Source organism: Balaenoptera borealis (genome assembly GCF_965194805.1).
Source record: "Balaenoptera borealis genome assembly, chromosome: X".
In the NCBI taxonomy this organism is placed as follows: domain Eukaryota; kingdom Metazoa; phylum Chordata; class Mammalia; order Artiodactyla; family Balaenopteridae; genus Balaenoptera; species Balaenoptera borealis.
Genome location: NC_138881.1, coordinates 114,286,940 through 114,300,894, shown reverse-complemented (window position 1 = coordinate 114,300,894; position 13,955 = coordinate 114,286,940). Strand labels below are relative to the sequence as shown.

The window sequence follows — 13,955 nt, the reverse complement described above, 5'->3', positions numbered from 1 at the left end:
CAGGGAGAGACACAGAGGGGAGAGGATCCGAGAAAGACAGAGCAAGAGCAACGAGAGACGGGAGACGCGGAGAGAGAGAATCCGAGGGAGACATGGTAACAGGAGAGTTGGAGAGACATGGAGAAGGTCAGAGACACAGTCAGCGAGTGATACTGAACAGGTGCACCGGGGATCCACAGAGATTGTCAGGGAAATAGACTGTGAGAGAGAAATGGAGAGACGAGACAGCATCAGGGGAAGACGCAGAAGCGCACGCACTAGCGAGCGACAGAGACAGTGAGAGGCAGGGATACGGAGACGAGAGCGCATCAGAAAGAGACGGAGGGAGAGACAGGGACAAGACTGGGAGAAAGACGACGAGAGACAGAGACACGCACACACAGCTAAACAGAAAGTGCGCTGGCGAAAGAGACTCCGAGACAAACTGAGATGGAGAAGCCGACCGAGAGTGGGAGGGCGAGACTGGAGCAACAGAAAGGAAGGTGAGAGGAGAACGACAGACTGGCAGAGACGGACAGACAGCGCGCACGTGCTAGCGAGGGACTGAGAAATAGGGACAGGCCACAGAGTGAGAGACAGGGGTGAGAGAGTCAGAGAAAACCGGTGAGATACACACACACACACACACACACACACACACACACACACACACACACGAGATACAGGAAAAGTGCGCTAGTGAGAGACACTGGAGAGAAAGAGACAAATCGACACATGTAAACAGGCAGGGACGGAGCGCGCGCGCATGCGCTAGCAGGAGAGCTAGCGGAGAGATCTGCGGAGAGACCTCCAGAGAGACCCAAACTTCGAGACCCACAAATAGTGTGGGAGACGCGCAGAGAACGCGCGCGCGCGCGCCAGCGGGACACAGGGGTGGGGGTCGGGGGGACTCGGAGACCCCCAGAGGGAGAGGCAGAGAGACCCAGAGTAAGAGAAGGATTCATAGAAACTGCCCGAATGCGGACTGGAGCCGCGCGAGGGCCCCGGGGCCGGGCTCCTGCAGCGCCGCTGCCCGGCGCGGAAGCGCCCCTCTTCCTCCCCGGCAGGGGGACTAACCCAGCCCCGCGTGTTTCTTTCGTCCCCAGCCTAGGCGGTGAGTGTGGTCCGTGCGCCCCCTCGCCGCCCGCCGGTGCCCGCTCCGCGCCTGCACCTGCCTCCCGCCCGCCCCCGCCGCCGCCATGGCGTCCACCTGCACCAACAGCACGCGCGAAAACAGCAGCCACACGTGCGTGCCCCTCTCCAAAATGCCCATCAGCCTGGCGCACGGCATCATCCGCTCGAGCGTCCTGCTCATCTTCCTCACCGCCTCCTTCGTGGGCAACATAGTGCTGGCGCTCGTGCTGCAGCGCAAGCCGCAGCTGCTGCAGGTGACCAACCGCTTCATCTTTAACCTCCTCGTCACTGACCTGCTGCAGATTTCACTCGTGGCCCCCTGGGTGGTGGCCACCTCCGTGCCCTTTTTCTGGCCCCTCAACAGCCACTTCTGTACCGCCCTGGTTAGCCTCACTCACCTGTTCGCCTTTGCCAGCGTCAACACCATCGTCGTGGTGTCGGTGGATCGCTACCTGTCCATCATCCACCCTCTCTCCTACCCGGCCAAGATGACCCCGCGCCGGGGTTACATGCTCCTCTACGGCACCTGGATCGTGGCCATCCTGCAGAGCACACCCCCACTCTATGGCTGGGGCCAGGCCGCCTTTGACGAGCGCAATGCCCTCTGCTCCATGATCTGGGGGGCCAGCCCCAGCTACACCATTCTCAGCGTCGTGTCCTTCATCATCATCCCGCTGATTGTCATGATTGCCTGCTACTCTGTGGTGTTCGGTGCAGCCCGCCGGCAGCACGCTCTGCTCTACAACGTCAAGAGCCACAGCTTGGAGGTGCGAGCCAAGGACCACGTGGAGAATGAGGACGAAGAGGGAGAGAAAAAGGATGAGTTCCAGGGTGAGAGCGAGTTCCACGGCCAGGATGAAGGTGAGGTCAAGGCCAAGGAGGGCAGTGTGGAAGCCAAGGATGGCAGCAGGAAGGCCAAAGAAGGGAGCGTGGAGACCGGTGAGGGGAGCGTGGAGGCCAAGGGCAGTGAGGAGGTCAGAGAAAGCAGCTTGGTGGCCAGCGAAGGCAGCACCAAAATTCAGAGCAGCAAGAAGGCAGACAAGGGCCGCCTAGAGGTCACCCAGTGCAACATTGACTTGGGTGAAGACGACATGGAGTTTGGTGAGGATGACATCCATTTCAGCGAGGATGACATCGAGGCGGTGAACATCACAGAGAGTCTCCCAGTCAGTCATCGAAACAGCACCAGCGACCCCCCTCTGCCCAGGTGCTACCAGTGCAAAGCTGCTAAAGTGATCTTCCTCATCATCTTCTCCTACGTGCTGTCCCTGGGGCCCTACTGCTTTCTAGCGGTTCTGGCCGTGTGGGTGGATGTCCAAACCAAGGTGCCCCAGTGGGTGATCACCATAATTATCTGGCTTTTCTTCCTGCAGTGCTGCATCCACCCCTACATCTATGGCTACATGCACAAGACCATCAGGAAGGAGATCCAGGATATGCTGAAGAAGTTCTTCTGCAAGGAGAAGCCCCCCAAAGAAGACAGCCACCCAGACCTGCCCGGAACCGAAGCCGGCACCGAGGGTGGAACTGAAGGCAAGATCATCCCTTCTCATGATTCTGCCACTTCGCCTTGAAGTTGGTTCTAAGGTAAACCTTGAACTGTCCACAGAACACAGGAGCAGCTTTCTCTCAAATGGACCGTCCACAGTCGCATTAATGCCAACCCATCCCATTCCAGGCAAAGGTTCTGCACACAACACCCTCTCACAACAAGGTAGATAAATATATGGAAGAGGTAGGAACTGGGGTCTTCCCTTAAAAGTGTGCCCCTGAAAGAATGGACTTGAGGATTCTGACTGAAATTTCTCCCCCCCGAAAAAGTTATTAGGCTCTAAATTTCTTAAAGCAACAAGGGCTATCCATTTTGGACCCGTGCCTGGTATTCTGTCTGTCTCCCCAGAGCTACCATGTGTCAACTTTTGCTCTGGGGGAAAAGGAAGATGATACTGGTGAACTTAAGGACGTCTGAGCTCATGGGCAAGGGCTACGGCCCATGTTCAAGGGAAAGAAAAGCAATGGAGCAAGTCATTCATGGAGCCCAGGAAGCATGACCTGACTGACTGATCAACATATGAGACAAATTCTAGACTGAAGGGCCCCCAGAATCTGGTGCAAAGGCTATTATGGAATCTAAGGGCACTGTGTAGTTAAAAATCAAGAAGGTTTCTAGATCCTCTAAAGGGATCCAGAAAAGTGGAAGAGGATAATAGGGCATGTTTGAAATGGAAAGCTAGTCCAAGGGAGAAGATAGAGAAATCACACACATCCGTGGGGCTAAACAGTTGACTTTTTTCTATAAAATCCTGGGTTTGTGCATGGGCTGAGACCAAAATTGTCTCATGCAAATGGAAAATTGTCAGGTGGCACTAAACTATTTTCTGTCTCCTATTTGAATAATAGTGGAACAGAAATCATGCCACCTTTTCCAATTTTCCCTTTTGTGATCAAATTGAGATGCTCATAGGAATCCTCCAAATCTCCTCTCCCAGTCACTTGTGTGTTTTCTTTTCCAAATAGGCCTTTTTGGTCTATTTGGAAACAGTATTTCCAGGAAAAAAAAAAAAAGAAATTCAACTAGGAGTGGCCAAAGTCCTACAAAACTCACACTGCCCATCAAGAGTGATGTGCCCACTAGAAATCTCTTTTTTGTGTCCATGAGATCATAGACAAGACATATGATCTCCACATGGGGTGAAAGTAAGGCAGGATAAACGTTTTCCTTCCTCCAGGCACACCCATGCATCTTTTCCACCTGTGGCTCTCTCTAAAGCCTTTAAGCTCTCCGCAGATGTGGGAGAGAAGTATAGTCAGAAATGACAGAGAGAAAGGTTTCTCAATACCTGGCAAGCATCTGACCTATTCCAGACAATCGTAAATCAAAGCGTTCAGGTCAGACTTATCCTAATTATTGCTGTTGAAATATATCACTTTGGGAAAACCTTTACAATATCTAAATTATCCCTAGGGTCAATACAGAGGAAGAGCTTTCAAATCCCAAACCCTGAAATCACTTTGGGTGGGAATATACTTGTTTATTTCTGAGGGCACAGACCATATCGACATGACCAAATGACACGGAACCAAAAAATGGTCAAAACGGTGTTTTTGATCCTCCTGAAGATCAAATTAAAGCAACTCTATGGTCAGTCATGTGTTCAAGCAGAAATCCAATGTTAATATGGGTGGAGGGAGAGGAAGGTTATTTGACTGAAAAAAATGGTTAATCAGGTTGTTGTATACAAAGATGGCCATATTCAGAGTTTAGTCTCATTCTTCTGTGATGACCATGTCTGTATTAGAACTCAAATTTCGTTCATTTAAAAGCCAAGCTCACTTATATTTTATCTCTTCCTCCTGACAGATTCCAACATGAGCATCTCAAGGGGGAGAGGTAAACAGCAGTGTTTTGGGGCTGTGAATAAGTCTGCATGGGAATTTGGCATTGCCATGTTCAGAATTTAGGAAAGGAGCAGGGTAGACCCAAATAACATTGAGCTGACCCATCAGTTCGCTATATCCACGAAAATCGTATTGATTTCAACCCCATTAATTTGGAACTTGTGGTTCAGACAAGACATGGGGGCTGAAGTTTACCTTTGCAAATCATTTATTTTTCTACCAAAACATATAAAGTGAATTAATAGTCATAAATTTATGATACCAATTTATTGCCAAACTCTTGTATCGACCTGTCCTCAAAGGATATCTGGGTGAAGAAATGGCCCATGTGACCAATCCTTCTATGCGGGGAGGGGTATTGCCTTGAAGATCTGTCATGGTCAAAGGAGTTCGAGGTTGCTATAGCCTGTCCTTTGAGTAGAAATGCTTACCTGGGTAGGAAACAGGATTTCAAACATAAGTGTCTCCAAATATTTTGTTGAAACTGAACTTCTTGTTTTACTTTTAAAGCTCAACCCCTTCAAGGTGTATCAGAGAAAATTGTTTGCCAAAATCCCAAATCAAAATGGAAGCAGAACCTGCCCGAGTGTGGTAAGTTCGTGTAATGGCACACACAACATCCTCCAGGGCACCAAGACTCACCGATTTCCTTTTTCAAGTTCCTCTTTTCCCTATTTTAGTCATTGTTAATTCTCATAGCAGACTGGATTTTTCAAAGGTGAAAACCTTTTGAAAATAGGGAACTGGAAAAGAGGACCTTTGAATTCAGAGCATTCCGCTTTGCTGACACGTTCTTCTTAATGAACAATAGGGCCTCTAGTTAGCTTGGAGATAGCAACTGCTTCAAGTTTTATGCTGTTTTGAATAAAACACTATCAACTTAATGAGGTTTTACTGCACATACTGTTTTGTCATTTGAAAATCTGAAAGCACACACAAAAGTCATCATTAGCCTCACAGATCCTCATGTGCAATAGCTTTCCCTAAATGTTTTTAAAGGAGGTATTCTTTTGCCAAGGCCACTTCATATGCGCAGTAAAAATCCCATTAAAGTCCAGGAGCCAGACGAACCAGACTTTGAAATGATGTGGCTTCCAATTTAATGATTTCCTTAGTTAAGAATAATAGAGCCTCCAGTTTGCCAAGGAGTCGAAGGTGCTTTGACTAACACACCAATTTCAACAAGCTTGGGAAGGCAGTAATAAGGGGCAAGCCCCTGGCTTCTCTGACTTCTGTGACTGTGAGGGCCCATCTTCTTAAAGCACCACAAATACCAGCTGCCCGGAAGTCCCTACACTTCGGCCCCCCTGCCTACCTCCTGCCATCATGCCCACTGCCTTCACCTGCCTCACTCCCCCTGCCCCCGCTGTGCTGGCCCTTCAGGAACACCCCGTGCTTGAGGCTCTGTGTGCTCACTCGCCCCTATTCATCCCCTGCCCACCCAGAGCTGACAGGTTCACAGGGACCCAGGGGCCCGTGGCAGCAGGGAAGGACCGAAGTGAGCGGTAGGATTAAAGGTGTTTTTCTGTCTCCTCCCAACTTAGAGATGAGGGGACACCTACTTCAAATTCAACAGGTAAGGAAAAGTGCCATTTTATCATAGGAGGAGGTAGGCATCGCATACCAAAAAACACCCACTACAACACATCTTTGGGAGCACATTCAACCCTGTAGATACTGTCCAATTATTTCAGCAAAAAACAAGAAAAACACTAAAAAAAAATTTACCTATAAAATTGTAAGGTGCCTGATATTGCCTTATTTTCTAGGTAATTAACCAATTAAGCTAGGTAAAGTTACTTCAAAAGATTTTCTTCATACTACCTGAAGAGTAATATACAAGATTAAACTGGCTTTCTTTCTTAGACTTTGCCAAAATGCTCTTAAAAATGTCTGAAATACACCATTTGGAAGACAGAAATTATGCCATCATCTGGTAATTTGAATGCTCCAAGATAAAACCCACAGAGGTTGTTGGGATAAAACAGAGAGTACCAATTTCAACTAGTGGACTGTATTTTTTTCTCATAACTGCCTTCCCCCATATTTTGAGGAAAAAAAATCAAAAGAAGTGTTCTCCCCTCATAATGTCTTTTTTATTGTATTCCTCTTTAAGACAAACCCTCGGGCTGTCAGGAGAGGCTTCGCTAAGCAAAATGTCTTTTCCCCCTAGAGCAGACAAAAGATTAAAGGAACAGTTGGCCGTGAGCCAGTTACCAAGATAAGAGAAAATCTGGTCAGTCATGGCTTTTAACCCTCTCAGTCCTTATCTGTGTCTCTCTCATTTTCTGTGGGCCAGACAGGTGCTCCTGGCCCCCTCAAAGCCCCTCCAAGCTTAGGCATGAGGAGACAGAAGCAGTGAACCACAAACAACAGATCATAGCCTAAAAGTCAAAAAGAAGAGAGGCTCTTGTCATAAATTCTTTCCAGTTACTTACAATCTCTTCCTCTACGGCAAAGGCCCAGCTTGCTTACAGCAGTCTTCTGCTAAAGGCAGCAAGACTGGCTGAAGGAAGAACTAGGAGAGCTAAAATCCACAGCTAAAGTTCACTGCTCTTTGCTAAGTAGAATAAGAATCCTCAAGGTAAATGGAGGTCACCAATGGGTGTCAAATGTTCCCATCACTGCCTCTCAAAGCTTGCATATCTCAAAGTATACACACCAAGGGGAAAACACAGTAACTTGTACACTCACAAGAGGTTTGCTATGGCCAAGGATTCGTTACTGGATCTCTCTTGTTCTAAAATACAGGCAAAAACAAGATTGGTTTTAGTTTGGTGCTTCAAAGTTGAGTGGATTTCCCCCTCCCTTCATCTGTGCTACAACTTTAATGTTAAAAATTTGGTATTTTTGTCTGTTTCAGTGGTGTATTCCTTTCTGTAGTAATTCTTCTAAATGTAAGCTATTACTGTATATAAAATATGTGTTCTTGGAGATAAGGTGCTAGATATTAGATTGTATGTGTCCATAGATAGTGTCACCCTCAAAATTGGGTAGTACATACATGTAAAGTTAGTTAATAAAATGCATGCAGAATTCTATTTGTGACCCACACCTTGGTCAGTTTCTGAAGTAGAACATAGTATATTTGTGTTTAAAGTTTTCTTTTTAAAGTGTATACTGCAGGATGTATAAGAGGCTCCAAGGTGGGGTGGCGGGAAGTGGTGCCTTTCATTCCTTAAATCCCTGGTATAATATACGACAGGTGAGAACTTATTCTGGTACAATTGGTCATTACTGTGACTTAATCGTCTTGGCCAAAGTCCTCGCTGGCAGTTCTCCACAACACGCTTGGCACTGGTACGCCTGTTTTCCATTCATTGTATAGAATGCAAAATCAAAAAAGACAATCCTTTCATCCTTAAAGAGCAAAGGCCCCAGGACAGGCTATTGGAGTCCTGTTAGCAGGATGGAAAGATTGATGTAGTCTCAAGATCCAACCAGTACCTGACTGTGAACTGACAGGGTTTGCATTGAGCAGATCTATATTGCGACCATCCCTGCCCTCCCAGAGCAGTACCAAAAACCAGAAAAAGGCTGCTCTGCTTTGTTATTTTTTTTTCTTTGATCGGTTGCCTGAGAGATAAGAGAGCACAGATGGGTAAATAGATAAAGAAGTAGTGGGACTCCTCCGGGGGTCACAGCTAAGATGTTTGAGAATTACAATCGTATAGCAATGGCATTTGCATCAGACAAGAAAAGAGAACTATGAGATGAGTTTATTGTATTTTAAGAATAAAAATATTAAAGCTGAAAGCTATACATATTGAATAATTTCTAAAACTGCCTTTAATACCAAATTTTATGTGCTGTTTTTGAGACTGAAAGCAGGAGGAAAATGCATTCAGTCAATAAACAGTTTTCTTTAGTATTTTAAATTTTGAATTTGAATTTTTCCTTTTCCTTATCAAAAAGTATTTGTAATTTAAAAGTGCCTTTTCAAAGGATTGCCAAACTACAATCCTGGGGCCAAGTTCCCAAGGGCACAACTTACCTTCAGGTGCACAAAAGGGGTGGACTTAATCCTCCTCCCCCGCAGCAAGAAGAGAAACCCCTTCACACCCCAGTCAAATTCATACATCAATACGGTTACACGGGTCAGTAGTCTCGGAGACTCTGCCCAAGGACAAGGTTTCATATATTGGTTGGCTTTCATTGGATCCTTTCTAAAATGGTTACCATGCATGTTCTTTCTGGACAGGAATAACGGACTCCTGCTTGGGGAATACAGAGAGATTGATGTTTGTGGTTTAACTAAATATTATTAAGTAATGTTTGTGTTTCTTAAATAGGTGCTGTTAATCTGTCCTTGGTATATTCTTCTTAAATATGCTGAATAAAGTCTAATTTTAATGCGTGTATCTGGTTATTATGCCAAGCTCCATGGAAAACACGTAAGGGAGGGAGACACATAACTAGTTCTCTATCCCTTCTCTTTTGCTTGAACAGAGGAAACGGGGGGAAACTAATTGTAGTACGCAGCAGAATGAAATAGATGGGCTCCAATGTTTCACATCGCACTATTCCAATATAAGGAATATGCAGTGGGAGGGGGGGAGTCATCTTGAGGGGCTTGCTGGAAGAGGGGAATCTGCGGAGTCCTCTGTGAATGAAAAGGATTCCAAAGTGAGGGTGGTCAGGCTTGGAAAACAAACTTATGCTTACCAAAGGGGAAAGGTGGGAGGAGGGATAAATTAGGAGTTTGGGATTAATACACACTACTATGTATAAAATAGATAACTAATGGGGACCTACTGTATAGCACAGGGAACTCTACTCAGTATTCTGTAATAACCTATATGGGAAAAGAATCTGAAAAAGAATGGATACAGGTATATGTATAACTGATTCACTTTGCTGTACTCCTGAAACTAACACAACATTGTAAATCAACTATGCTCTCATACAAAATAACATTTAAAAAAAACAAAGTGAGGATGGGTGGGCAGAGTGGAAAAATGGGGCCAGGTGGTTTGCGGGGCTCCCAGATGCCAGCCTTAGTCTCAAGGCCATGGGGTTTGGGGGGTGGGGCTGAATAGGCTTTGTTTTAGGAAACAGTACTGCCCAGCAGCTGGCTCACCCTCACTGGGCTCCTGGCCCTTCCGTCTTGCTACTCACGACCAGGACACCTCCCTCGGCACAATTCAGCCACACCGACACCGTTGTCACCCACACCCCCCCCCATACACAGAGAGTGCCGACTCACCAGGGTTTACACAACAAGAGGCAGGAGCATGTTCTCTTCAGCCCCAGTTTAAGAAACTGGCTCGGCCTCTAACACCAGCCATGACATATGAAAACACAGGGCACAGATGAGATAAGCAAATATGTCTAAAACTTAAGAGCCCACTAGTTCCTCTCAAGTCGATGTGCTTGACCTACTAGTAGCCCTTCTTCCCATAATCTCATCAGCAGTGGTACAAGGAGCTGCGCCCTCGTGCTTCCACGCTCGCTCGGAGGCTCAGGGAGCTATTCATCCCCGTTTCAATCAAAGGAAGGTGCTCTTCTCCATTTTTCACTCCAAAATCTAAATACTGACTTCCGCGCTGTTATTTCGAGATGTTCAAAGATGGCTGCCGTGAGACCCGCCCGTGGTCGCCTTTAACCTTGGTTTATGAACAACGTCCAGGCGATGACCTTCTCGTCCTGCAGAAATACATTTACCATCTAGCAAACTACTACCGCCAGTGCAAGCAAGTGCGCTCGTGAGCTCCGATAAAACTATCAGGCAGCAGAGTCCCCCGTAGCTAGAACGCTGCTTAGTGCACAGTATTTAGAGGAGAAGGGACCGGGTTCCAAGGTATCGCCCCAGAGCAGTTCCTCCTCTCAGGCAGGGTTTAGGGCTCGGCCTTCGATTCCGAGACTGAATGCAAGAGGGTTGAGAGGATCTGAAAATGCCACTGTCAAGAGACACCTTTGACCTTCTGTAGCCACTCCCTCCCCCCCCACCCCTCAGGTACGCTCCAGGCCCCAGTCACAACCCTGCTCCTTCCAATGCAGAGGAAGGCCTACCACTGCTTACTGAACTAGTTTCTTCTTCCCTGAGGCAACTAGTCAGCTCTTACTCCGTCTCCCACTCTCTCAGAATGCAACCCCCTGACCCTGTCCCTCCTCATTCCAGACTCCCCTTCAAGGGCAACACCACCTCTTTGCTCCCTGCACCCACCAACACGTATTCCTCAGCTTGAGGGCGGCTTTGAGAACGTTCATGAACTGAAGGGTATGTGTAGATAGTTTTCAAACGTTTACCTCAATAAGACCAATATTTATCAATAAAATTTATCACAGAACAATGTATGATTTTCATGACTGCTCCCCCCAAACTGCAAGCTCAAAGAATGCTTGCAATACAAATTCCCGACATTTGGGAAGTTGTGACGCCGGACTATTGTTGAGTAGAAGCAAAGAAATCCAAGAAAATTGACTCCAAAGATTTCGTATCTACACACAACTAAGTCACAATTGCACATTCTCAGCCTCCAAAGGCAGCAAACAAAAAAAGACAACCAACAACCAGAAATGTGCAGATTTAATTGAGGAATAAGACAGCAGTATCTGGTATTCCATAAATTCTATATGCTAAACCAATGCATATATTTTTTTAATTAATTAATTTATTTATTTATGGGTGTGTTGGGTCTTCGTTTCTGTGCGAGGGCTTTCTCTAGTTGCGGCAAGCGGGGGCCACTCTTCATCGCGGTGCGCGGGCCTCTCACTATCGCGGCCTCTCTTGTTGCGGAGCACAGGCTCCAGACGCGCAGGCTCAGTAATTGTAGCTCACGGGCCCAGTTGCTCCGCGGCATGTGGGATCTTCCCAGACCAGGGCTCGAACCCGTGTCCCCTGCATTGGCAGGCGGACTCCCAACCACTGCGCCACCAGGGAAGCCCCCATATTTTTTAAGTGATCACCCAGATACAAAGGTGTAATATAGTTTGTACAATCAACTTAAATTGGAAAATTTCACATTTTACCTAAGAGTTATTTGACAGTAGTTCTGATGCTCTAAGCAGATGAAGAAGAAAAAAAAAAGAAGAAAAAAACTTCTCATCCAAAAAACCAGTCTACTCAACTTGAATTTTTTAAGGAAATGTGCTTCCTTTGTTCTAATTGCTTTAAATCAAACCCTTTTATGGTATTGTTTCAGGAAAATGTTACTTAGAATGAACCTACCTCCCAACCTTTTTTTTTTGTCCATACAATCGTATTTTGTGTCATACAAACTGAGGCCGGACAATGAGTTTTTAAATTGATAGATATTTAAAACATGCAACTGGAAGCATACATATATATCTCTATAGATGTTCCTATAGATACAGATATATATTCAAAAGCAAGGGTGATGTGCCTGGAAGCCTCTGGGGACATTCTTTAATCCACTGTCACCACACTGTAGATTTTAGTAATAAAACAGAAGCAGGAAAAGAATCCAACTGTCCCTGAAACAAAATGAAAAATATCTTTGTTAACCAGACATTATAGAACATCAAAGTAGCTTTCTCAAAAACGCCAAGCATGTCCGTTTTGAGGTGGAGCACTCATTCTCTAAATCTCAAGACTCGGACCTTATCAAATAAAAATCACCAGGCTCTCTTGCTGAGCAAAGAGGAGTCGCAGCAGGGCTGGAGGCAGTCACCTGGAAAAGGGTGAGAATCCATTTGATTGAACACTGCAGGTCTCTAACCAAAGCGAAGTAATAAAAATGAGGAACTTAAGTTCTCTATTTCAAAAAGGATCAAAAAAGTGCAAGGCTACTTTCTTTTTTTAAAAAAAATAAATTTATTTATTAATTTTGGCCGCGTTGGGTCTTCTGTTGCTTGCACGCGGGCTTTCTCTAGTTGCGGCGAGTGGGGGCTACTCTTCATTGCGGTGCGCGGGCTTCTCATTGCGGTGGCTTCTCTTGTTGCGGAGCACGGGCTCTAGGCGCGCAGGCTTCAGTAGTTGTGGCTCGCAAGCTCTAGAGCGCAGGCTCAGTAGTTGTGGCGCACGGGCTTAGTTGCTCCGCGGCATGTGGGATCTTCCCGGACCAGGGCTCGAACCCGTGTCCCCTGCATTGGCAGGCGGATTCTTAACCACTGCGCCACCAGGGAAGCCCCCAAGGCAACTTTCTAACACAATAAACTTTGTACAACTTGCTTCAATTTTAGAAAATGTAAATAACATTATCTACATAGCAAAAGCAGGAATAATCTGTTTACTTACATACTCAGAGAATATATTAGTTTTCTAAATCAAAGTTTTGCATTATTAAGCTTGAGAAACAGCCCATCTCTGGGGACTTATCCTAAAGAAATGATCCCATAGAAGAAAAAAAATTACATGCAAAAGGTGTTCATAATACTGATTTATAACATTGAAAAGTCACAAACAAACCAAATGCCCCCAAATAGATGACTACCTAAACGATGGACTAAGATGAAATAAGACAGGCATCAAAAATGACAAATATAAAGCCATATAAAGCAGCATGGGGCAATATTTATAATATGGTGTTAGGTGAAAAAAGCCGGATCTTAAAGAACTCCCAGGCATCACACCTGTGAGAACACTGCATAAGCCTAAACCTGTCGACTACAGCAGAGCATGAACAAAAGAAGATACCTTTATATTTTAGGGTGACATGATTATGGACAAATTTTTCTTTAACATAGAATTCCATTGATGTTCATACTATAAAAATAAATCTTCAGATGACATTAAGGTCTAATGACTTAATTGAAGAAAACTCTAATAAGATTTCCAAATCCCATAGTCTAAATGGGGCACGCTGAGACAATTCAATCATCTAAGAAAACATCTTAATAACAAGATCACAGAAAGCTTTAGGCAGGGTTTGTTACCTTTTTCTATGCCGATTTCTAAATTTATCAATAGAATAACTTTCCATCCTATATACCATCATGCCACTTCCCTCCCATCCTACAAAGCTCCTTGTCAGGAGTCAGTATGGTACAGTGATAAGACCATGGGCTCTGGAGGGACACAAATCTCCTCTGTTGGTTACTTGTTGATCTTGGGCAAGTGACAGTTTTGCCAAGCCTCAGTTTTCTCAGCTGAAAAATGGGGATGATAATACCTATTCTTACTTTTGGCTTCCTTTTTTGAATCCAACAACTTCAAAGGTTCAGGTGCGTAGCTAACATATGTCTCTGAATCTAAAACACTCCTGATTTCAATTTGCTGCATATTATTCCCATAAATTATTAAAAATGTCTATGAATTCTCAACTTTTTGATGCTCTATTTAAAGTACCAAATTGTCTCCTAGATCAGCTCGGTGCTTTGTGACCACCTAGAGGGGTGGGATGGGGAGGGTGGGAGGGAGGGAGATGCAAGAGGGAAGAGAAATGGGAACATATTGTATATGTATAACTGATTCACTTTGTTATAAAGCAGAAGCTAACACACCATTGTAAGGCAATTATACTTCAATAAAGATGTTTAAA

The 13,955-nt window shown here is 45.4% G+C and overlaps 2 protein-coding genes and 1 pseudogene across 3 annotated transcripts in view; 1 reads left to right on the top strand and 2 right to left on the bottom strand.

Annotated features, from left to right (window-relative positions):
* VGLL1 (vestigial like family member 1) overlaps nt 1-13,955 on the bottom strand; it is a 569,192-nt gene that overhangs the window by 121,360 nt on the left and 433,877 nt on the right. The gene's annotated exons all lie outside the window — the stretch shown is intronic.
* On the top strand, nt 1,173-9,747 carry GPR101 (G protein-coupled receptor 101). The gene has a single exon (XM_082377977.1). The coding sequence runs from the start codon at nt 1,179-1,181 to the stop codon at nt 2,685-2,687; it is 1,509 nt and encodes a 502-aa protein (XP_082234103.1). The 5' UTR covers nt 1,173-1,178; the 3' UTR covers nt 2,688-9,747.
* Nucleotides 11,111-13,955, bottom strand: part of LOC309620172 (transmembrane 9 superfamily member 2-like) — a 109,522-nt pseudogene continuing 106,677 nt past the window's right edge. The window contains exon 16 of the transcript XR_014249911.1: nt 11,111-11,949. The product of XR_014249911.1 is annotated as a transmembrane 9 superfamily member 2-like (transcript). The remainder of the gene's footprint in view (nt 11,950-13,955) is intronic.